The sequence below is a fragment of the Musca autumnalis genome, unplaced genomic scaffold (genome assembly GCF_047663935.1).
Source record: "Musca autumnalis isolate F117 unplaced genomic scaffold, ASM4766393v1 scaffold_3, whole genome shotgun sequence".
NCBI classification, from domain to species: Eukaryota; Metazoa; Arthropoda; class Insecta; order Diptera; family Muscidae; genus Musca; species Musca autumnalis.
This window is the reverse complement of record NW_027411866.1, coordinates 231,104,221-231,129,589: the sequence shown is the minus strand read 5'-3', so window position 1 is coordinate 231,129,589 and position 25,369 is coordinate 231,104,221. Positions and strand designations below refer to the sequence as shown.

Below are 25,369 nucleotides of genomic sequence, written 5' to 3'. Positions count from 1 at the left end.
AGAATGCAAAACACCAAAACAAAAACAAAAGAAGCAAAGTGTTGTCTCCATCGGGGAATAAGTTCAATAGGTTATCAATAACAATTTGACATTAGAACATTAAAAGCAAAATACCACACAAGCAAATCAACGAAATGAAATGTGATATCACAAAATCGAAATCGGGAGTGTAGAAATAATGGAAACTATTAAAGAAGCCACACCACACATAAAATTGTATAATCACAACTAGATGTTAGAAAACATCAACAACACAAACGCACAGAGGCACACACAAGTAAGCAAGTATTATCAATTAGAAAGTATTTTTTTTAATAATAATTCACTTGCTGTATTCTAGTCTTCAGTTTAAACTTCCAGTTGAGCTCAAAACACTTGAGGGGATTGTACCTTACATTTGTTTTCTTTTTTTTCGGTCCACGAAAAATTCGCAAAGAAAAATGCAAGCCATTGGATATAACAGAATAACCGTACCGCTATTTAACATAGCCCGGTCTGGTAAAAATTGTTTCTCTTCTTTATCCTACGCTGTTAGAAATTATCCAAACTCTGAGAGAACTGGAATTTTATGTTCGGACTCTCTGGTGGGCAAACGTGAATCGTCGATCGTCAATACCGGTCTTGTTGGATCAGTGCGTCGCGTATCTTTTAGTCCAGTGTTTTATTCAGCCTCAGCAACGGTGAGTTCAATTTGTTTACTTATCTTATTTGTCTGGTGTTGTTTTGTTTGTAATAAAATTCATAATAAACAAATAGAATGTGCAAAAAAATTGGGGAAAACTCCGATATTTTCAAACAAAGTATAAAAAACATTTAAAAATGTGTGTTTTTGAGTGACAACTGATTACCGTGTCAGAACAAAGAACTGTGAATTGATTGCTTGGATCTTTTAATGATCATTAATATATGAAACACGTGCTTTTTTTAGAATAAACTTACACACAAAACATCTTTTTCGTGCCATGGGCCATTCATTTATTTAATGATGTATGGGAAAGCAAGTTTATGATCTTGTGTGTCGTTTATATGTATGTATGAACTATATATAAAGGCCTACTATGTCGCACAATCTGTCTGTGGGGTTACCATGCGCGCCAACATTATTTTAATTTATTTAAATTTTATACATTTTCCCCAGTACAGTTTATGTATGTTTTGACGGTTCAATAAATTATGTAAATTAATGTTATTCTCAGGAAAGTACTTTTTAAATAAGCCATAATGGAAATTTTGTCTAGACAAGATTAGACCTGTTGCCGTCAATGTTGTGTATAGCCATACATTTAAACAAAATTGGTGTTGCCTAGAAAATGTTTTCTTGGTAGAGTATTAACAAACATTCTACTAGCGCTGTATAGAAGATCTGATGAAGGTCGGCACTTCCCTTATTTTTCTAAAAGGTAGTCTTTTTTATTCCGGTTCCAACGGAGACTTCAGGCTAATCTTATTTTCAAAAGTTACGTTCATATACATATACCCTCAGCCTTAAAGCATGTTTACATTTACCAAATCCAGTGGATTTCATTTGACGTATATCCATGGAATTGATAGGTGAAAACCGCTGGATTTCGTAAATGTGAACTTAATCTTAAACACCTTTTATTAGAGCTTTTTGGCGGTTTACAATCTTCTGTAAGGATTTATTTTGACGTATACACAATGGAATTGACATTTGGAACCCAATGAATCTTTTAAGGATTAATATGGAGCCAGATGATGAGTACCTATATTGGTTGGACTGGAACATTTTTTACAGAAATTTTTTAACAATTAAAATCGAAAATTTCTTTCAAACATAGGTAGGTCAAGTTCGAAAACAAACCATTTCGCACTAGTGCCCCTCACACAAAAGTTCAAAAAATTTCGCATAATTACTGTTTAAGGCTGTTCGAGTATAGTTTTGAAATGTTTACCAAGGTCCTAATTACAAATTTATATCTTTAAAGATATACCCCCATTATTATAAGTCTTCTTTTGTTATAGTTTGGATTTACCGAACAGATTTATAGCGTTCCGGTTAACTTTAAGTTCAAAGTGATGATTGAATTTCAAGGAGGAGCTTCCTGTCATTAACTTTCAATGTGAAAATTATATTTTTAATGCCTCCAAATTAGTTTATTTTACATTTTCAAATCCATCAGATAGTAAAAGAACACATGTAATAATGGCCCATAAAGTTTATACTTCCTAGCCCAAAATCCCCCACACGATAAATCTCAAGTTCAAAAATTTTGGCATAAATGCATTTTAATAACTGTATTTTGAATATTTACCGAAGGCAGTTTTTGTGGTTCTGGTTGCAATTGCATATTTTTTCACCGTGGATAAGCCCACACATCCTGCGATAATGGTCTGATAGCTCTAATAAACCCAAAGTCACTAAATGATGCGCACGATACCTTTCGAAGGGAGCAACAGAAACGAAATTTGTTTATCGTAATGACTGTTCCAAACTAAGTCTATATCGGTCCGGGATCTTCCCACAAATGTTCACTTCTTCCGGTACGTATCGCACAAAATTCTAAAAATTTTCAAATAAAGGAAGTAGTACCCTTTTATTTTGAATTTTTTGCAGCAGGTTGTTCTCATGGCGGGACAATTTATTCGTGGACGAGGTGGGCCGAAATAAACCAAAAATATAATTTTTATCCGATAGTCCGACCGGGCGACAAAGAAGAAGCTTTTAATTCAAAATTGTGATGAATTTGTTGTTGTTATAGCAGCATAGAAGCATACGTTTGATGTTCGGTTGGCAGTCGCTGGCTGAAACAATATGGCTTCGGGTCAATCCGGTACGAAAGAACCCGCTGGGGGGTTAAATCAAGGAAAACTTTTGTATTTTTACTAATTGAAGACAGGTTCTGGCCAAGTAAGTTATATTTGGAATTTCTTACAAAGTAGTAGAAGTGCGTCTAAACATATATTTGTACTTGGTCATATATCAAGGTGTTAAAATATAGAATCAGGCATCACACATTGGTACGAGAGAAGTTGTTCTATTTCTAAGCCCATAGGCCTTATAAGCTCTCCATCTGAAGGGAGATTTTTTTAGTATAACGATTTTCAAACTAGTAAACATATTCCAAAGGATGCCAAATCTAAACTAGATTTTTTATACTACAAAGATCGTCAACTACGAGTCATCTGGAACTATAAAATAATATCGGTGTATAGAATAAGAGATATATATGACAATCTCAGCCTTAAACTCAAAGCTACAGACACTTCACATTTGTACAAATTTAATATTTTGTGTGGAAGTTAACTGAAGGAGTGAACTGATATAGTCCATATTCGAATAAAAGTGTGATAGAATTATTACGATGCGCAACGGCTGGACCAATTTCAATCAATCCTTACGATAGGTATCGTTCTTATCAGACATTTTACTTTGCCACCGTTGAGCTGTTGGGCCATTATATCAGGAAGCCCTTAAACTACACTTTTGTGAAAAATTTTGAACTTTTGTGAAGCAGGTACCCGAAGATGTTTTCCAATCTAAACCTTCTTAGTACGTGAAAACATTTAATAGTGTGAAAAGTTTCGACCAAATCCGATACTCAATTCATAAATTTAAGTGTTCATAAGTTATTTGAGTTGATGCCGACAGGGTTATTTAGAGCCTTTTGGAAATTGCTCAGAAAGTATGGACTTATCTTAATTTTTAATTTTTTTATATTTAATTTTTTATATACCCTCAGCCAATGTGAAGTGAAACTTTCACCTACGGATAGATCGATTGGATTTAAGGTCTCTTTAGAATTTTGTTGCCCTTTTTGGACATTTGAACTTGCCGACAAAAATATGGATTAGGAATTAACTGCACTAAGACACAAATGTCGAACTTTTGTGTGGGAGGTACCCTTAGGGAGGACCGATATGGGCTATTTTAGAAGTTAAACTAAATTTTGACAAAATATTAAGAGATCCGAAGTTTAGACCAAACTGGTTGCCACATTCAAGTGATATCGTCCTACCGTTTTAGTGTCATTTTTTTAAATATTGGGGAGAAGTACCGGAGGTTGTGGACCGGTATTGTCCCATGAAACTAAGTTTGGATATAATATGACGAAGACCTAATGTTGGACCAAATCGGTTAAACAGTTCGAGAGTTATCGACTCTCCGACCGCCACATATGGTGACATAGGGGTTTTTTCACCTTTCTGGCTGTTTTCCCAAGAAATATGGACTTGCCCCTGAAAAACGTTCACCGTCGTAATGGAGGTAGCGAATGCAAATCGCTTCAACAAAAATCAAAGTGATTCGAGAGCAGGTCTTAAAGTGAACTTATCCGAAATTTTGTGTGAGAGGTACCAGAAGGAGTAGACAAATGTAGTCCATATTCGAACCTGATCTATATCTGGTAGATATATTAGGATGTGCAAAGTATGGATTGTATGGATTACATCGGTCACACCCTTCTAGAGTTACCGTACGAACAATTTTTCCGAACATTTTTGAACTTTTGTGGGGGAGGTACCTGAAGGAGTGGACCGATATGGCTTATCTTCAAACTTAAACTATGTTTGGACAAAATATTACTAAGGTTAAATTTTGGACCGAATCGGCAGATCCGTTCGAGAGTTATCTTGCGCTCCAACCACCTCACACGGTGTCATAGGGGTTTTTTGCAACTTTCAGGCTATTTTCTTACGAAGTGTGAACTTGCCCGTGATGGAACTGGTACCGTCGTATGGGGAGCAGAGAATACAAGTTGCTAAAACAAAAATCAAAGCGATTCGTGAGCAGGTCCTAAACTGAACTTATCCCGAATTTTGTGTGGGAGGTACCCGAATGAGTGGACCGATTGAGTCCATATTAATACCTCATCTAAGTTTGGTAGAAATTACACGCTGTGCAAAGTATGGACCAAATCGATTATTCCCTACAAGAGTTATCGTGCGCACAAGTTTTGCGACCATTTTTGAACATTTGTGGGGGAGGTACCTGAAGGTGTGGACCGATATAACCCATCTTCGAATTTAAACTAAGTTTGGACAAAATATTTCGAAAGCCAAATTTTGGACCGAATCGGTTGATCCGTTCGAGAGTTATCGTGCGCTCCAACCAGCCAGACAGACAGACGGACGGACATTGCTCAATCGACTCCAAATTGTCTGAAACACATTTCGCCCAAACATACTTGGGGTCTAAAACCATTATTTCGATGAGGCACATTTCGCCCGTATGAAAGTGTATATACCCTCGTTAGCATAAATGCTGAGGGTATAAAAACTCAAAAATGTATATTAAAAACACAATATACCTCAGGTGGTACCGTTATAAGGGGCCAATACCAAAACCTGTACCTATGTCCAACATTTTTGGTAAGTTAGTTTCTGTACCATTGGGAACTCCAAATGCCAAGTTACAGCCAAAAATGAAAATAAAATTCTCAAAATATCTGAAATTGGGTGCTACCGCTATATGGGGGCTATACGAAAAAAATTTACCCATATTGGTTTCATATTCATGTATTGTCATCCAAATCTAAAAAGTGTGCAACGTTTTAGTTCGATTGGTCAACTGCAACTGTGAAAATGAGTAAAAATTAGTTATACTAAATTTGAACTAAACAGGAGACACAAAATTCTGTTGTCATAAAGAATATAGCTAGAAATGCATTTGGACACCATTTCGGAGGGGCCCAGTACAAAAAATGTTAATTTTTGTGTGTTAAATATACAAAAACGTCTAAAAAATTATCATGATCATTATTAAGCCTTTGGTATATCTGGGTTAAATAAAACACTGTAAAAACTAATCAAATATACATTCATAAATCATATTTGGTTTTACCAAATTGCCAATAGAACATACAAATTTCTGTTACTGCTTTTGATCAACAAATCAAACATCTGTCTACACCGCATTCCCACACGCCGTTTATTTATAAAGACGAATAAGGTTAATGAACACTACTAGCGAAAGAGTTAAGATAAGAAGTCTGCGAATTTAATGTGGGTATAGGCTCTACTTTCATATACATACATACATATATGTATGTATGTATTTATGTACATATGTATGAATACATATTCATGTAACATGTAGATATAGGTTGACTAGACAAGCCCTCATCTGAAAATAAAAAGAAATTAGTCACCGATTATAATGAAAACATGAAACAACTCTCTTACATTACCATTTCTTGCTTACAGAGTTAATTCTTATTAATTTCTCATTGGTTAATTCATTTGTTCTGTATTCCATTTTGAAAGAGTTTTACATGTACACTAGGGTTAAAACTTTTTTGCAATTTTTGCAAAAATACCACCGTATAGCCGTGTAGGGCATGAAAAACTACTATGAAATACGGTGTCATTTTTTCTCTATCGCGAAAAAAGTTTCCGCACCAAATGCATTTAAGTTCAGTAATGCATTATTTATTTTTATTTGTTATAATGACATCTACGCTGTTTGTAATAAATTATTTATAGTTTTAATCTAATGAAATATCAAACCATTTTTTTACAAACTCGCGAATTTTATGTTTGTATTTATTATCGGCCAATAGAATATGTGGTCATTTGCAACGAATTCGCGAAAGTTACATACTGTCGGTGCGGAAACTTTTTTCACCGAATCGAACTAAAACACGCATTTTCGTTATCAGGACAATATTCCTCACATGGTACTGGCGTGGTATTTTTTTGGTTATATCCCTAATGTACATATGTATAATTTTCATAATATTTTTTTTATTAGTTTCTCGGGTGCATTGAAAAACTACTAAAGTTCCTAGGATATGAGATTTAACTCGATACCTAATGTCTGTCTTTACTACTCTAAATAAAAGTCATGATAAATTTCCTATTTTTAAAAGATATATTTAAAATGTGTTAAATGTTAAATGAAGCATTATTATTGAATTGTGTATATTACTAGTTTATTTTCCTCTGATCATACATAAATAACAGTCACCTTAATTGTCAGGCATTTTATAAGGTGGTGAATGTAGGTATTTAATTTCCACATTAAATTAACTTTTATAAAGATTCAATTGAATGGACCACTTTAGAATAGGCGTTAAATGAAAGATAATTTTATTAATAAAGGTCGACTTTTTAACACCTAAACATAATTTTTATTTTGGATAACGCTTGGCAAACGTCTTGATTATTGCTAGGTTTACATTTACGAAATCCACTCGATTTCAACTGTCAATTCCATTGGTTAAACGTCAAATGAAATCCAATGGATTTCAGATGAGTTTTCATTTTTCATTTGACGTATGCGCAAAGGAATTGACAGTTGAATAGTAGTTTATGTCAATAAAAATGGTGTGAGATTTATTTGTGTAGCAATCGATATGAAGCATTTTCTGCATACGATTTGTTTATACCTACCGGTGATCACTTTGCTTCCCAAAGAATAGATAAACATTTATTGTTTTTTAATACCATTTGTTGACCTTGGAGGCTTCAGTATTAAGAAATGGTGTAATAAATAAATAAAAAAGTGTTTGTGGTCAAAGAATTTTTGCAAAAATGATTTGAACAAAAGACGGCCTTGATTTCGGAGAAATTATAAAAAAAGCTGTTTATTTACTTAAGAAAAATCATTAATATAAATTAAATTAATTTGTATTGCATTGACCTTTCGCGGATGCACCAATATTGCTAGAATACACAATTTACCAAAAATGTATTATTTTAAATTAGCACTGATATATTGGCATGAAATATTTTTCTATAATCAATGATCTAAAAATGCCAACAATCAAAGAATAAATAAGGAGATACAGTGAACGATACTTAACTAGACAGCGGAATCCTATGCAAATGCATATATGGTTAGGATGGTCGTAGAGAAAATCTGATTAGACAGAAACTCGTTGTATTACAAAATAAAACGAATTATGCCCAGAAATTTTTGCATATTTTGACATATTTGCATAAAATGAGCATATGCAAAACCATATGTGGTCTAAAAATCTCACCGAAATGGCTGAAATGTGTTATTCAGTATTCGTTAGGGGTATGTAACTTTACACCTGAAAATTGTCCGCATAGGTCCACGTCTTCATATAAAACTTTCCACCTGAAATTTGTCAGTATAGGTCCACGTCTTCATATATATAGCCCCCATAGAACGGTACGTCCCGATTTTCGGTATTTTGAAAGTTGTAGCCTCATAATCCCACCGAAATGACTGAAATTTGGTATTTAGTCTTCGTTGGGGGTATACAACTTTCTACCTGAAATTTCTCGATATAGGCCAACGTCTTCATATATTTGAAGGTTGTGGCCTCAATATCCCTCCGAAATGGCTGAAATGTGGTATTAAGTCTTCGTTAGGGGTATGAAACTTTACACCTGAAAATTGTCCGCATGGGTCCACGTCTTCATATAAAACTTTCCACCTGAAATTTGTTAGTATAGGTCCACGTCTTCATATAGCCCCCATAGAACGGTACCTCCCGATTTTCGGTATTTTGAAAGTTGTAGCCTCAATTTCCCACCGAAATGACTGAAATTTGGTATTTAGTCTTCATTTGGGGTATAAAACTTTCCACCTGAAAATTGTCAGTATAGGTCCACGTCTTCATATAGCTCCCATAGAACGGTACCTCCCGATTTTCGGTATTTTGAAAGTTGTAGCCTCAATTTCCCACCGAAATGACTGAAATTTGGTATTTAGTCCTCCTTGGGGGTATACAACTTTCTACCTGAAATTTCTCGATATAGGCCAACGTCTTCATATAGCCCTCATAAAATGGTACCTCCGGATTTCTGGTATTTTGAAGGTTGTGGCCACAATATCCCTCCGAAATGGATGAAATTTGGTATTAAGTTTTCCTGGGGGGTATAAAACTTTCCACCTGAAATTTGTCGGTATATGTCCACGTCTTCATATAAGCCCCCATAGTACGGTACCTCCCGATTTCCGGTATTTTGAAGGTTGTGGCCTCAATATCCCACCAAAATGGCTGAAATTTGGTACTAAGTCTTCCTTGGGGGTAAACACCTAAAATTTTGTCGGTTTAGGTTCAGGCCTTCATATAGCCCCCATAGAACGATACCTCCCGATTTTCGGTATTTTGAAGGTTGAGCTGTGGTTATATATTTCTCTATTTCATTGACTTGTCTGAAAAGAATTTTAACAAAAAAATTGTACATACAAACATTTTATTATTGAAATATTTGTTGCATATTTTTGCATATGTCATATGTTTCGATTGCAATTTAATCAGAAGCCAAAAATATGCCAGTCCCAAAATTTGACATGAATCGGACCAAAAATAGGGGTTGCATAAAATTCCGCTGTCTACTTATAACGATTGAGTTATCACCCGAATTCTCTAAAACGAAAACACATTTTGGATCTACCTTTTATTCCATGGTAGAACAAATATAAGGTAAAGTTAATACTACAACAAATACAACTCGAACAACAACCACAAAGGAATTTGTTTTTGTTTGTAACGTTACTGTCAGTTGTATTTGTAAACAAAACAAGGAAATGTCTATAAATTATTGGAATTTAAAAAACTAATAATTTTTCACATTTGGTTGAATATTTTGGAAAACATGAATGAAAATTCGTTACATTTCAATTTTTATGTTTCCACATCATTCCACTAAATGCATAAATTCTCGCAGAAAGTAGAATTCTTGCAGAAAAGTTTGGAGTCGCTGGAAATTCATAGAAAAAGGAGAAGCTGTTTCAATGTTTTGTTTTAGAAATCAAAGAAGCACATGTTTATTAGGGCTTTATTTTTTTAAATTTTAACAAAATACCTCACACATTAACAATCGTTGTATCGCCTCTACAAGCGGGGATTTACTGCGCGGCTTATCGTTCGAACTTGGAGGAGGTTACATATCATTGATATGAAGAAGTTTTTCTGGGAAATGTTTTTTTTTTCCGAATGATATATTTTTTTTTCTCAAAAAATATATGTCCCTAATGTACATCGAAATAGAAAAAAATGTATAAAATGTCATATGAAATTTGACACTAACGTTACAACCCAGATCAGTCAGCTGTGTATTGCTGCTACCTTTTCTTATTCTACTCGAGCAGCCCTTATATCGCACATAATTTAAAATCTTTAATTTTTGTGTTACAATATAGACCTTCTGAAACTTGTTGGATGTTTGGAAGAAATTTTACGATGTTTAAAGTCTCGGCTAAATCGGAGAGAAAATTTGTTCATTATTGTGCTCATCAGTCATTTTCGTTGTTGCCGGCAGGATTTTTAAAGGTTTTTGGATCAGGAAGTACAGATTAGCCGCCGCTGCACAGTGGATCCACGTGTATGGAGAAAGTGGCCAAAAATATTTAGAGTGTATAAATCAAGCCAATGCGCCGGTTACCGGTTTGTGCTGCTGCGAAGAGTGTTTTAAGAAACCACGAGCGTAACATTCTCCCCCCTTTCCCCTCTGGAGGGGGTATACGGTAAAAATTGTTTTATGCTGTTAATACAAAATGACATGAACAAAGGTCCCGATTATCTTATGATGCAAAAATAGGCTTGGGGAAACAAAACAATCTCCAAAACAACATAAAATCCCATCAATTTAGCGGATTAATAAAATCAACATTTCTGTCTGAAAATTGGTAAAATTTTTAATATAGATCTTATAGCGTTCTTCCTGGAAGCACGTACCGCCAACGTAAGACAAATTTGGAAGAAGATTTCTTCATCTTGCCCCTGATACCAATTATGTTAATGTACGTGGTCAGATAACAGAGCTATACGCTAATATATGCATAGAAACACTATTTTAGGGCAGCTTTAGTCAGCAGCCCACCATATATAACCTGGCACTAGATGGCAGCTGATTTTAATACTGAATAATCTTAAACCCATGAACTACTTTGGAAAATTATTCCCGAGGTGGGCGCTGGTGGGAATCATGACTAAAACCTTAGGCCAACTTTAAGTATATGATCGGAATTATGATTGGCATTACAAAATACACTAAGAAAATATGCAGCTAACTAGAATTCTACAACACGCTAAAACACTATTTTTTTAATGAAAATTAACCTATTACCTTCTCCTTCAAAATCCACTATAATATTTTGCTATACGTATTATATTTTGAATATATTTACTTGCACTTAAAATACAGGCTGTACTTACAACAAAAAATATTAGTCAAATGTTCCGACTTTTGAATCTATTCTTAGAAGATCGCGTTCGAATGAAACAAAAATTAATATATGTTTAAAAAGATCCATGTCATAGCTGTCAAAGTTGCCAGATGTTGTACAAAAATTTTGACATTCATTTTTTTATTTTTGGCCAATGGGTGGATCCACTGTGCAATGTATAAAAATCGTTGTTCGTTCTCAAAATTTTGTATGGGGAATGAAGCAATTATATCGTAATTTGGGTTCGAATAATAAATGGAGAGCGAAATAACCTCAGTATGAACAAGGCATAAATCGGAGAGAAAATTTGTTAACTATTGTGCTCATGAGTCATTTTCGTTGTCGCCGGCTGGGTTTTTAAAGGTTTTTGGATCAGGAAGTATAGATTAGCCGCCGCTGTACCGTTGTCGTTGTAACAGTGTTTTTATTTTATTTTTGTAAGTTCATTTTCTGCTTAATCTGGGTATATATTCAGTTTTAGGATTGTGGCTGTTTCAATGGGATATAACCACAGATCTTCTGAAGTTAGTTGAGTAGGTGCAGTGTATCTTCTGGGGTTAGTTGAGTATACCTGTGCTACAAGCTGGTCAGATGTTTTACAGGGTGTCATCAATCCTTGTCCTATGGGAATTCAGACGGCTGCACCATCCCGAGCGAAGTTGAGCCAAAACTACTCTGGTTTGTCGCGGCACCTGACGCTACTCAGCCGATATTGATGGCGTATGTTTGTTCTCCGAGGACCGCAATCACGTGATAGTTTTTTATTCAAACCTGCTTGATAGGCTTGTTGTTCTAAGGGTTCTCTCTTTTTTTCTAGACCATGAAGATTGCTCCTGACATGCCTGGGCGGGGGGTTCTGTCCGCCATATGGTGATTAGGATGGCTCTCACTGTAACACCCAAGCAAGTACTGCAACAGTAGCATGTCATTGTGTTGCTGTACTGGATGAATGTTTGTCTCCTCATGTATATGATCCACCTGCTGCAGTTCTCAGGGTTCAATTAGGTTCTATATTTTTTTCCTTTATTACTCCTCTTGGGAGCATAGGCTTCTACAAGATGTTTCCACTTATTTCTATCATTACAATATGTTTTTAATTCATCAAAGGATATATTAAGTTTCTTGATGTCTGTGAGGATTGTTCGTCGCCATGGGGGTTCCATTCAATGTATTGGTATTGTTGTGGTTGATGTGCATGGTTTTAGTTTTTTTGATGTTGACTGTTAAACCGGTTTTTGCAGACATCTTCACTATTTCGTCCAGTTTGGATTGCATATCACTGTGTCTATGAGACATAAGACATATGTCATCGGCGAAATCAAGATCTTCGAGGTGATTTTGAAGATTCCAAACTATCCCCCTTTTCTTTTTACTTACTTCACCCATTATGTTGTCTAGTGTTACGGAGAAGAGTAGAGGTAATAATGGACAGCCTTGTTTCACTCCAGCGTTAGTGGAAAAGGTTTCACTGTACTTTGTCCCATGTTAAACCCTTAGTGTGGCTTCTTCATACATTGCTTTTATTATGTTCACAATTTAAGGGGGTATTCCTTTGTCTTCCAGTGCGGTCCATATTACGCTTCGACGGATGGAGTCAAATGCCTTCTGGAAATCAATAAATACTAGGTAGAGTGGATAGCGCCATTCGATTGACTGGTCTATGTCAATTCGAAGCGTGTTAGCTTGGTCTACGCAACTGCGGTGGGGCCGGAACCCAGCTTGTTCGTCGCGTAGAGTTCTTTCTATTTCCTGGAGCCTTGTGTATTAAGTAATGTTATTCCTCTCCAGTTATTGCAGTCAGTTAGGCTGCCATTTTTCGGCAATTTTATAATAATCCCCGTTTTCCAACTTTCTGGGAGTTGTTCCTGTTGCCATGTGTCCACTATGAATGGGAGAAGAATTTCAGCTGAGACTAGTGGGTCGACTTGGAGAATTTCGGATGTTATGCCATCGTCTCCGGGTGCTTTATCTCGTTTCATGGCTTTTATTGCTGTTGCGATTTCGTCAACACAGGGCGGCTCGATGTTTATAGCTTCTGTCGCCGATGGTGATTGATATGTATTGCGACTTCGCTTTCCTAATTTGGATTTATGTTGCTGGTTGTTTCGAAATGTTCCTTCCAACGCTGGGTTTGCTGTTCAGTTGATGTCAGAAGTTGTCCATTGACATCTATAATAGGTTTGTTTTGATTAAAGTTTTGTTTTCCAAGTCGTCCTATGATTTGGAATAGTTGACGCATATTATTTGATCCTGCGGCTTTCTCTGCTTCGTCTGCGAGGAATTCCAGATATTTTCTCTTGTCAACGCGAGCAGAGCGTTTAACTGCTTTGGCTATTGCTCTATATTCGGCCCTTAGGCCGTTGTCTACGTTGCTCTGCATTTTGAGGATGTTTCGCCTTTGAATAAGATTCCATGTATTGTCGCTTATCCAAATTTTACGTTCATTTTTATTTGCGTATCCTAGATTTGCTTCTGCCATATTGTTTATGGATTTACAAGTTTCTTCCCACCCTATGCATTGTTTCTTCCCACCCTATGGTCCGCCCTCAGCATTTCTCTCATTGAGTCTGCAATACCTTTTTTCTTCCATTCACTAGAAAGCATTTTTAGGTCATATCGCTTGGTTGTTGCCTATTTATTGTGCTGTTTATATAATTTGTTTAATTTGAGTTTTATGAGAGCTAGTACTACATAGTTCATGATCAGAGTCTATGTCTGCGCCGCGTTTAGTTCGCACATCAATTAAGGATGATTTCCAACGGTGGCGTATGCAAATGTGGTCTATTTGGTTTTTGGTGTAGCCATTTGGCGATGTCCTCGTATATTTGTGTATATCTTTGTGGGGAAATAGTGAGCCTCCGATAACTGACAGAATCCAACAAAACGCTCACCGTTGGCGTTTCTACTTCCCATGCCATGTTTACCCATTATATTTTTTGCGTCGTCATTATTTGCACCAATTTTTGCATTAAAATCACCTGACAGGATCAGGACGTCACTTTGAGGTACCTTATTCACTATCACTGTTAGTTCATTATAAAAAGTGTCTTTCGTGGTATCATCCGCATCTTCAGTAGGAGCATAACATTGAAGATCGTTATGGATTTCTTTATAGAACTGTAGAATCGTGCGGCTATGATCCGTTCATTAATGGGTTCCCAGTTGCTTAACGCATTTTTAGTTTGTTTTGAAATCATGATTCCTACACCCCTCTCACATCGGCCTTTATTTCCGCTGAACAATATTATGTTGCCATTTGATGATAGGTGTTCGCGCTTATCACACCATCTCATTTCACTTATTCCTAATACATCCAACTTGTATTTTGCCAACTGTACCTCTAGTTGCGCAACTCTTGTTGTTTCTCTTAGCGTCCTTACATCCCATTGAGCTAATCTTATCCGTTTTCGTGAGCCAAGGGTCATCATCGTTGTTTTGGGTGGATTTGTATTTTCTCTTGTTGAAGTTTCATAAATCGTTTTGAATTCGGATAGGTCCACCGTAACCTAGGATTGAGTTGTGAAGAAAAAATCCCCGGATCTGTTCGCTCATCATCTTCCTTACAGTATTAGCTCAAAATTTTCATATTCCATTTTGCAACAAATTAGGCAGATGAATTATGTGAATTTAAATTCTTATCAATTCAAAGATTGACATCTTAAAGCTCTATTTTTAAAATTAGAGATGTAAGACGCTTTATTTTTAAAGAAAATTTGTTGGTCTTCAGATACAGTTATGTCTTTAAGGCTGTTTTATAGCCAAAAAACAAGAAAATGAATATGTGTTTTCTTTCTTCATTTCGAAAAGATTCCCCCCTTATTTATTTGCCTTTTAAGCGCGACACACAAAGATATTTAATTCTATAGGAAAATTTATTTAGGAACAAAAATAATTAACAAATTTAAATTGCGAACAAAACTTCAAGACTGGAAAAACTATAATGAATAGATTGAAAAGTATTTGACATTTTCAAAATACAATTCACAATATTTTTCAAAGAAGAATATGTTTGTTGAAGCAATTTAAAGCAAAGTGTTTTCCCAACATCATCGAAATAATGGTTTTTGAGACATGAGCGAATAAAAGGAAACTCCTCAAACTCTTGTCAACAAATTAAACTTACCTAGTCCAAATGAAGACATTAAAAAGCGAAAACACCGGAAGGTACATGAGAAACTTATTCAAACCAAAGAATGCAGACGAAGAGTCCATTCTTAGCTCATATGAAACCACATTCTCAGCCTCAAGATCGTATGCCGTGTCAAACTTAGTACGTTACCATTTGTCTTCAATTTTTTAACATATGCAGAGGGATACAAATAATAAGAAAAGAAAATAAAAATAAAAAATCTTTGTAAATACCTTTTACAATGCACAAGTTTGCAATACACCAAATATGTACCTCCGGGGTTTTGAGGCTATCATTTATTTTGTTGTCTTTTCTGTACAGCAACAAATTTATTTGCTTTATTACTTCTTGAAGCATCCATGTGTGTAAAAAACATTCTTATTGGTGGCATTTTATAGATAAGGAAAGTTCATAATTTGAATGTGAAATGTTATCAACAAAATATTGGCAAACCAAAATCCCACCACACAAAAACAAACTTTCAAAAAAATTTGGGTATTTTTGGCATGGTTAACAATTGAAACATTTCAGTCAAATACCGGCAGTCAGCAGACTAAGTTCGACAACAACAGTAATAATACAAATAATTACGTAGGTACAGAATGCAAAACACAATATTAAATCACTAATCGGAAATATTAAAAAAATATACTTATATTTAAATAACAAAAATATTTGCTACCAAGTCAGACGTCTAGTTTTGTTTTTAATCCCCCATTGATGATAGTTCTATGGCAAATTTTGAATATTCAAATGAAATGAAATATTTTGTAAATATTACATGTTGTTGCCAATCGACGTCAACGTTTCCGTTCGACCGTTATCTCCCTTTTACAGTCTCACGCTCTGGACTTATCTGGATTAAGTAGCAAAAACAAACATGAACTATGATCCCCCCAAGATAGCAGAGAAGAGGTAGCCCAAAAAGAAAACAACAGACACATATTCACATATTTTGCACATATTTTTTTTACTTCCAATATTAAATTGTTTGTAACAAAATGCAGCGAATCGAGCGCTGCACAATCTTGTTATTGATTGTAAACCCAAACCAAGCTATTGTAAAACCTTGCTCACACTGCACTTCAACATTAGTAATTGGGAAACAGGCCAGTCAAGTTAAAGATTCTCACAACCATTATTATCAGAAAGAAAAGAAAATTACAAAATATGGCATCGAAAGTAAATGGCAAATTCTGTAATATTTTTTTAAATATTTCTCACTAATTTTTTGTTGTTTTTTATTTTCTTTTAGAAAATGTCCGGAAACTCCAAATTGTTGGTCTCTTCCATCCGGGAGATTGATACTGAATTGTTGGATTTGATCAAACAGGAAAAACAACGTCAATCTCAGGGTCTTGAAATGATTGCCAGTGAAAATTTCACCTCATTATCGGTATTGGAATGTTTGAGCTCCTGCCTGCATAATAAATATTCTGAAGGTTTACCCGGCAAACGGTAAGTTTTTCTTTATTATTAGATTTTTAATGTAGTTATGGAATTAATATACAACGAAGCTAAATACTTACAAGGCAGCATCCAAATTTTCAATGGTAGTTAAACCTCTTATCGTAACCCTGGCTTGCATTTCCTCAGTATTTCAGCCATGTGGTCAGATTGGACGTTAACAAGGAGGTCCCACATGATAAAATTGCAATAGAATCGGATTGAAGTACTTGAAAAAGATTTCTTCTTCGTCGTTCTCTATTGGAATTAGAAATGGTTATGTAACCGTACCTTGCATATAACCGGATTTAATAAACCCATTGGGTTTAAATGTCAATTCCATTGCGTTAAAAGTCAAAATAGATCCTCACAAAGAAGTTAATCCGACAAAAAGTTCCAAATACGCTTTCTTTAGAAGAAGTCGCTCACATAGAACTCCATTTTGAAATGAAGGGCGATTGAAATGGGTACCTGCCTTGACTGATTAACTTCGCATGTTCTCATGCGTTATAGGAACACGAGCAATCCCGTTTACAGCGTAGTGAGCTATCAATTGTGTTCAAGTGTTTGGCTCTGACAGCCGGTTGATAATGCAACTTCACATTTAATCTAAAGACTCTTCCCGTGGTTTAGATACAACTAAAGCCATCACGATACTTCCAACTGTCAGCCTAGGTTCGAGGAGCATACCCCAGAATTAAGACTTTTCAGTACACCCTTGTAACCACAAAGCTACTACCAGCTGGACTCCAAACGGTGTCGGGAATTGTGTCTCCCGTGAGGGCATGGGACGGTGGAGAGAATTATTTTTTCCAAACCATGATAGGCTTTTATAGGGTAATGCCCGATAATAAGATGTGATAAGACGTTGAGCAATCGCACGGCAGCGGGTTCTTTCGTATGGGATTGACCCGAAACCATAGTGTTTCGGCTAGCGCCCGCCATCCCAGCATTCAAACCTATGCTTCTACGTAGGTCTTTTATGCTATTACAGCAACAAAATAAGAGGGTGAGAGTATCTACTGTATCATATCTACTCAGTGGTCTGGGTCTTATGTGCGCAGCAAGGAACACCAGCGATTAGATGCTCTAACGCATCTATCTCAGCTGCATATTACAATGTCCCGGAACCCAGCTAAGTTTATCGATTGCCTATACCCTTCAGCAATCAAGAATAGCTCGCGAGTTTATGGTCCATAATTTGAGAGACTTGAGGGGACCGCCTTACTATCGACATATATTGTCAAGGGTATAGCGAGACTGGGTTCAAGAATTTTAACCCACTCTCCTGCTTTCCTGATAGCGATAATTTCAACTTGAAAGCCGCTACCATCGCCCTTACCATTTTTCCCTCTGCAATGCTTCTGCCTAAAATGTAATGGATTGGCAGTTTATCTGACCCTAAGAAGTCCGGCCCAATGAACAGGTTGGCATTATCTTGTATCTTGATTGGAGTTGGAGACATTGACCACTGTTGTATCCATAGCTTTCTTCTCTCCCGTCAGTAATAAATTATTCAAAATGTTGTCCGGTATGATATTTTCCTTGAAACTTTGAGGGACTTTCCCCTGGATGAGGTTGAGGAGAGTGGTGCTCTATCTTTTTAAACTGTCATTTATATCGTCGAGTTCCGGGATGATGCCCTCATCCATACCTACAATCAGTGTTTGTGTGCTGCTGGCGGCAGTTATTGTTGTTGTAACAGCATATGATATGGTTGTATTTTCGTTTTCCTGCTTAATTCAGGTCTTAATGGATACTATAGTTAGTCTAGCAGGTTTGACAGGACAGTTGAAAAGGTGCAGTGTCGTACGAGCCTATGTACCGTATGCTGGCTAGATGTTTTGCACAGTGTCGTCGATCCTTGCCCTATAGGAGTTTAGACAGCTGCACCATCCCGAGTTGAGCCAAAATCACTGTGGTTTGTCGTGGCAGCTGACGCTCCTCAGCTGTGATAGATGGAAGATGTTTATGGCATCTGCAACTGCATCCGGATGAATGATATTTAAACATGCTATATATGCCTGTTGATCTACGGGTGCTCTCCTGTAACGCTGAACCTCTCTTTCTAGATCCTGAAGATCCCTCCAAACATGCCTGGGTGGGGTAGTTCTTTCCACCATATGGTGATTAAGGTAGGGTTTCACGGTAGCACACGATCTATTACTACAATGAAAGCATGCCATTGTGTTGTGCTGTACCGGAAGAATCTTTGTCTCCTTATGTAGATGGTCCACTGAAGATATGAGGAGGCACCCTGTTGCAGTTCTCAGGGCGGCATTTTGACAGCTTAGAATATTTTTCCATCACATTGCATTTATATTCGTGGACCAAACTTGTTCCGCCTATCGCATTATATGAGGTCCAAGGTTTCAAGGGGTTTTAACTGCACCCAAAGAGCTGCCCACTAGGGACTTGAGGACCTTTTTCGGATAGCTGTTTTGCTAGAATCCTCCACTATATGTGCGGAGATGACGTGCAGGATAGCAATTTCTTACGCTGGGGAGGATGACTAAAGCCTCAAGGGTCTTTGATACGGGCGACAAAAGCGAAATCGGTCTGTACGATTCACCTTTGCTGGCATCCTCGTCGGGCTTCAGTACCGGGACCACCCTGCCCATTTTCCAGACTTTGGGAACGATATGGGTGACTGGCGACAGGTTGAGAACTTAAGTGAGATACTCCACTTCGGGCACATCCAGCTGTTTCAGCATTACCATGGAGATTCCATCAGGGCTCGAGAGTAATTTAATGGGCCGATTCCGTACAGCGAGGCGAGTCGTGTCGCGTTGCCAGTTGCAATTTTTCCATTACGTATGGCAAAAGTCGCACGACGACGTCAAATTTTGTCGCCGTAATGTTCATTTTCCGGCGACAACAAATTAGCTGTCGCCGTTCATTTTTACTAACGAATAAAAATAAAATAAAAAAAAATAAAAATAACTTGTTATCGACGATTATTTTCTATCGCTGTACGTAGTGCATTTTTTAAATTTTGTCACAGAGACGATAGACGACGCGACATGACTCGCCTCGCTGTACGGAATCGGCCCATAACCGTTGCCCAAAATTCACTTATTCCGGCTCCAATGTTGCAACTCTTCAGATGATTTAACCACTTGTTGTGCTCACCTACCAAATTTCCGTGTCAGTTCATTGACTCTGAGGTCAATCGTGTTGGTAAGACGAAGCTCAATACGATCATGTGTTAATCCAATTACATCGCCTCTGCAAACTTTCTGAAATTAAGGGTACTTCTCTAGACCCTTTCTGAAAGAAATGGTGCTTCTATAGAACCCTTCTGAAAGAGAGGATGCTTCTATAGAACCTTTCTGATGGAAAGGGAGCTTCTATAGACCCTTTCTGAATGAAAGGGAGCTTCTATAGACCCTTTCTGAAAGAAAGGGTGCTTCTGTAGATCCTTTCTGAGAGAAAGGATGCTTCTGTAGATTCTTTCTGAAAGAAAGGATGCTTCTATAGGCCCTTTCCAAAAGAAGGGGTGCTTCTATAGAACCTTTCTGAAGGAAAGGGAGCTTCTATAGACCCTTTCTGAATGAAAAGGAGCTTCTATAGACCCTTTCTAAAAGAAAGGGAGCTTCTATAGAACCTTTCTGAAGGAAAGGGAGCTTCTATAGACCCTTTCTGAATGAAAGGGAGCTTCTATAGACCCTTTCTGAATGAAAGGGAGCTTCTACAGACCCTTTCTGAATGAAAGGGAGCTTCTATAGACCCTTTCTGATCCTTCTATAGACCCTTTCTAAAAGAAAGGGTGCTTCTATAAACCCTTTCGGAGATAAAGGGTGCTTCTATAGACCCTTTCGGAGAGAAAGGGTGCTTCTATAGACACTTTCGGAGAGAAAGGGTGCTTCTATAGACCCTTTCGGAGAGAAAGGGTGCTTCTATAGACCCTTTCGGAGAGAAAGGGTGCTTCTATAGACCCTTTCGGAGAGAAAGGGAGCTTCTATAGACCCTTTCGGAGAGAAAGGGTGCTTCTATAGACCCTTTCGGAGAGAAAGGTTGCTTCTATAGACCCTTTCGGAGAGAAAGGGTGCTTCTATAGACCCTTTCGGAGAGAAAGGGTGCTCCTATAGACCCTTTCGGAGAGAAAGGGTGCTTCTATAGACCCTTTCGGAGAGAAAGGGTGCTTCTATAGACCCTTTCGGAGAGAAAGGGTGCTTCTGTAGACCCTTTCGGAGAGAAAGGGTGCTTCTATAGACCCTTTCGGAGAGAAAGGGTGCTTCTGTAGACCCTTTCGGAGAGAAAGGGTGCTTCTATAGACACTTTCGGAGAGAAAGGGTTCTTCTATAGACACTTTCGGAGAGAAAGGGTTCTTCTATAGACCCTTTCGGAGAGAAAGGGTGCTTCTGTAGACCCTTTCGGAGAGAAAGGGTGCTTCTATAGACCATTTCGGAGAGAGGGTGCTTCTGTAGACCCTTTCGGAGAGAAAGGGTGCTTCTATAGAACCCTTCTGAAAGAGAGGATGCTTCTATAGAACCTTTCTGAAGGAAAGGGAGCTTCTATAGACCCTTTCTGAAAGAAATGGTGCTTCTGTAGATCCTTTCTGAGAGAAAGGATGCTTCTGTAGATTCTTTCTGAAAGAAAGGATGCTTCTATAGGCCCTTTCTAAAAGAAAGGGTGCTTTTATAGAACCTTTCTGAAGGAAAGGGAGCTTCTATAGACCCTTTCTGAATGAAAGGGAGCTTCTATAGACCCTTTCTGAATGAAAGGGAGCTTCTACAGACCCTTTCTGAATGAAAGGGAGCTTCTATAGACCCTTTCTGAATGAAAGGGAGCTTCTACAGACCCTTTCTGAACGAAAGGGAGCTTCTATAGACCCTTTCTGATCCTTCTGTAGATCCTTTCTGAAAGAAAGGATGCTTCTATAGACCCTTTCTAAAAGAAAGGGTGCTTCTATAAACCCTTTCGGAGATAAAGGGTGCTTCTATAGACCCTTTCGGAGAGAAAGGGTGCTTCTATAGACCCTTTCGGAGAGAAAGGGTGCTTCTATGGACCCTTTCGGAGAGAAAGGGTGCTTCTATAGACCCTTTCGGAGAGAAAGGGTGCTTCTATAGACCCTTTCGGAGAGAAAGGGTGCTTCTATAGACACTTTCGGAGAGAAAGGGTGCTTCTATAGACACTTTCGGAGAGAAAGGGTGCTTCTATAGACCCTTTCGGAGAGAAAGGGTGCTTCTATAGACCCTTTCGGAGAGAAAGGGTGCTTCTATAGACCCTTTCGGAGAGAAAGGGTGCTTCTATAGACCCTTTCGGAGAGAAAGGGTGCTTCTATAGACCCTTTCGGAGAGAAAGGGTGCTTCTATAGACCCTTTCGGAGAGAAAGGGTGTTTCTATAGACCCTTTCGGAGAGAAAGGGTGCTTCTATAGACCCTTTCGGAGAGAAAGGGTGCTTCTATAGACCCTTTCGGAGAGAAAGGGTGCTTCTATAGACCCTTTCGGAGAGAAAGGGTGCTTCTATAGACCCTTTCGGAGAGAAAGGGTGCTTCTATAGACCCTTTCGGAGAGAAAGGGTGCTTCTATAGACCCTTTCGGAGAGAAAGGGTGCTTCTATAGACCCTTTCGGAGAGAAAGGGTGCTTCTATAGACCCTTTCGGAGAGAAAGGGTGCTTCTATAGACCCTTTCGGAGAGAAAGGGTGCTTCTATAGACCCTTTCGGAGAGAAAGGGTGCTTCTATAGACCCTTTCGGAGAGAAAGGGTGCTTCTATAGACCCTTTCGGAGAGAAAGGGTGCTTCTATAGACCCTTTCGGAGAGAAAGGGTGCTTCTATAGACCCTTTCGGAGAGAAAGGGTGCTTCTATAGACCCTTTCGGAGAGAAAGGGTGCTTCTATAGACCCTTTCGGAGAGAAAGGGTGCTTCTATAGACCCTTTCGGAGAGAAAGGGTGCTTCTATAGACCCTTTCGGAGAGAAAGGGTGCTTCTATAGACCCTTTCGGAGAGAAAGGGTGCTTCTATAGACCCTTTCGGAGAGAAAGGGTGCTTCTATAGACCCTTTCGGAGAGAAAGGGTGCTTCTATAGACCCTTTCGGAGAGAAAGGGTGCTTCTATAGACCCTTTCGGAGAGAAAGGGTGCTTCTATAGACCCTTTCTGAAAGGAAGGGTGCTTCTGTAGACCCTTTCTGAAAGGAAGGGTGCTTCTATAGACCCTTTCTGAAAGGAAAGGTGCTTCTATAGACCCTTTCTGAAAGGAAGGGTGCTTCTATAGACCCTTTCTGAAAGGAAGGGTGCTTCTATCTATAGACCCTTTCTGAAAGGAAGGGTGCTTCTATCTATAGACCCTTTCTGAAAGGAAGGGTGCTTCTATAGACCCTTTATGAAAGAAAGGGTGCTTCTATAGACCCTTTATGAAAGAAAGGGTGCTTCTATATACCCTTTATGAAAGAAAGGGTGCTTCTATAGACCCTTTCTGAAAGAAATAATGCTTCTATGGACCCTTTCCGAAAGAGAAGGTGCTTCTATAGACCCTTTCTGAATGAAAGGGTGCCTCTATAGACGCTTTCTGAAAGAAAGGATGCTTCTATAGACCCTTTCTAAAAGAAAGGGTGCTTCTATAGAACCATTCTGAAAGAAAGGGTGCTTCTATAGATCCTTTCTGAAAGAAATAATGCTTCTATGGACCCTTTCCGAAAGAGAGGTGCTTCTATAGACCCTTTCTGAATGAAAGGGTGCTTCTATAGACGCTTTCTGAAAGAAAGGATGCTTCAATAGAACCTTTCTGAATGAAAGGGAGCTTCTTTAGACCCTTTCTGAAATAAAGGATACTTCTATAGACCCTTTCTGAAATAAAGGATGCTTCTATAGACCCTTTTTGAAAGAAAGATTCTTCTATAGACCCTTTCTTAAAGAAAGAGTGCTTTATGGACCCTTTCTGAAAGAAAGAGTGCTTCTATGGACCCTTTCTGAAAGAGAGGGTACTTCTATAGACCCTTTCGGAGAGAAAGGGTGCACGAAAGTTATGAAAATAATTCGACTCCGATTCCTAAATTCCGAATTTGAACTTATTACCAACATTTTTTTTTAATATTTCCTCCTTTGTTTTCTCTTCCAGTTACTATGGTGGCAATCAATTCATTGACAAAATTGAATTGTTGGCCCAGAAACGTGCCTTGGAAGCCTTCAATCTCAATCCCGAAGAATGGGGTGTCAATGTACAACCCTATTCCGGCTCACCTGCCAACTTTGCCGTGTACACCGGGTTGTTGCAACCTCACGATCGTATTATGGGTCTTGATTTACCCGATGGTGGTCACTTGACTCATGGTTTCATGACAGCCAATAAACGCATCTCGGCTACATCCATCTTCTTTGAGTCGATGCCCTATAAAGTTGATGCCGCAACTGGTCTCATTGATTATGAAAGTTTGGAAGCCAATGCTAAATTATTCAAACCTAAGGTCATCATTGCCGGTGTCTCATGTTATTCACGTTGCCTGGATTATGCTCGCTTCCGCAAGGTTTGCGATGCCAACGATGCCTATTTGTTTGCTGATATGGCTCATGTTGCTGGTCTCGTCGCGGCCGGTTTGATTCCATCACCATTTGAATATGCTGATGTTGTTAGCACCACAACTCACAAGACATTGAGAGGTCCACGTGCTGGTGTCATCTTCTTCCGTAAAGGTGTGCGCAAGGTTAAGCCTAATGGTGATAAGGTTATGTACGATTTGGAAGATCGTATTAATAATGCTGTGTTCCCTGGATTGCAAGGTGAGTTTGAAATGAAGGCGAACTTCTTTATAATGCAAGGAGATAATGCATTATAAGGAGACTACATTGTATGAAAATGTATATTTTTATCTGTGGTACGAATTTCACATCGATTCAAGTGGTGCTCCTAAACTAGACTTACTCCCAAATGCCCTACCCTTCCTCATACCATATTAACCGTTGTTCCTTTTTCCATGTTGTATCTTTACAGGTGGCCCCCACAACAATGCCATTGCTGGTATTGCCACCGCTTTCAAACAAGCCAAATCTCCCGAATTCAAGGAATATCAAACTCAAGTCATTGCCAATGCCCGCCGTTTGTGTGAGGGTTTAATGAAGAAGGGTTACAATATTGCCACCGGTGGTACTGATGTCCATTTGGTTTTGGTTGATTTGCGTAATGTTGGTTTGACTGGTTCCCGTGCTGAATATGTCCTCGAAGAAGTTAACATTGCCTGCAATAAAAATACTGTACCCGGTGACAAGTCGGCCATGAATCCATCTGGCATTCGTTTGGGTACACCCGCCTTGACCACTCGTGGTTTGGTTGAAACCGATATTGATGCCGTTGTTGAATACATTGATGCTGCTCTCAAGATTTGCGGTGAAGCCATGCAGTTGTCGGGTCCTAAATTGGCGGATTTCCACAAGACCGTCCATGAAAATGCCGAAATTCAAAGTAAAATTGTTGCCTTGCGCAGTGAAATTGAGAAATTCAGTGAGAAATTCCCTCTGCCTGGTTTTGCAGATATTTAAAAAGTGCCTTAAACTTTCCCCAAATACATTTTTTAGATTTAAGAAATTAAGAAAGAAAAAAAACACACTGCTGACTAACAATTAATACGTTTATCCAATAAACTCTACATACATATATTATTTTATATTAAAACTATTTAAGAGCGGTTCCATTGCCCTTATTTCTTTTTTATGGGGTTTAAGCATTATTTGGCTGCAGGCTTTTTAAAT

General features: G+C 38.0%; 1 protein-coding gene across 3 annotated transcripts; it reads left to right on the top strand.

Annotated features, from left to right (window-relative positions):
• Positions 1-25,295, top strand: Shmt (serine hydroxymethyl transferase). 3 transcript variants are annotated; one of them, XM_073977170.1, is made up of 5 exons: positions 1-277; positions 341-680; positions 16,492-16,694; positions 23,745-24,403; positions 24,615-25,295. In XM_073977170.1, exons 2-5 carry the CDS (start codon positions 441-443, stop codon positions 25,157-25,159), a joined length of 1,647 nt encoding a protein of 548 aa, XP_073833271.1. In that variant the 5' UTR covers positions 1-277; positions 341-440; the 3' UTR covers positions 25,160-25,295. The 3 variants fall into 3 exon arrangements, with proteins under 3 accessions (XP_073833271.1, XP_073833272.1, XP_073833273.1); XM_073977171.1 differs by having other exon boundaries at positions 21-281; XM_073977172.1 differs by lacking the exons at positions 1-277; positions 341-680 and adding an exon at positions 16,209-16,418.
• The last annotated feature ends 74 nt before the right edge of the window (positions 25,296-25,369 follow it).

What these genes read in the sequence shown, in the direction of transcription:
- Shmt (XM_073977170.1), top strand. Translation starts at nt 441, where the DNA reads ATGCAAGCCATTGGATATAACAGAATAACCGTACCGCTATTTAACATA. An exon ending in GAAGGTTTACCCGGCAAACG is followed by an intron (nt 16,695 to 23,744) that starts GTAAGTTTTTCT and finishes TTTCTCTTCCAG; the next exon opens with TTACTATGGTGGCAATCAAT. An exon ending in TGTGTTCCCTGGATTGCAAG is followed by an intron (nt 24,404 to 24,614) that starts GTGAGTTTGAAA and finishes GTATCTTTACAG; the next exon opens with GTGGCCCCCACAACAATGCC.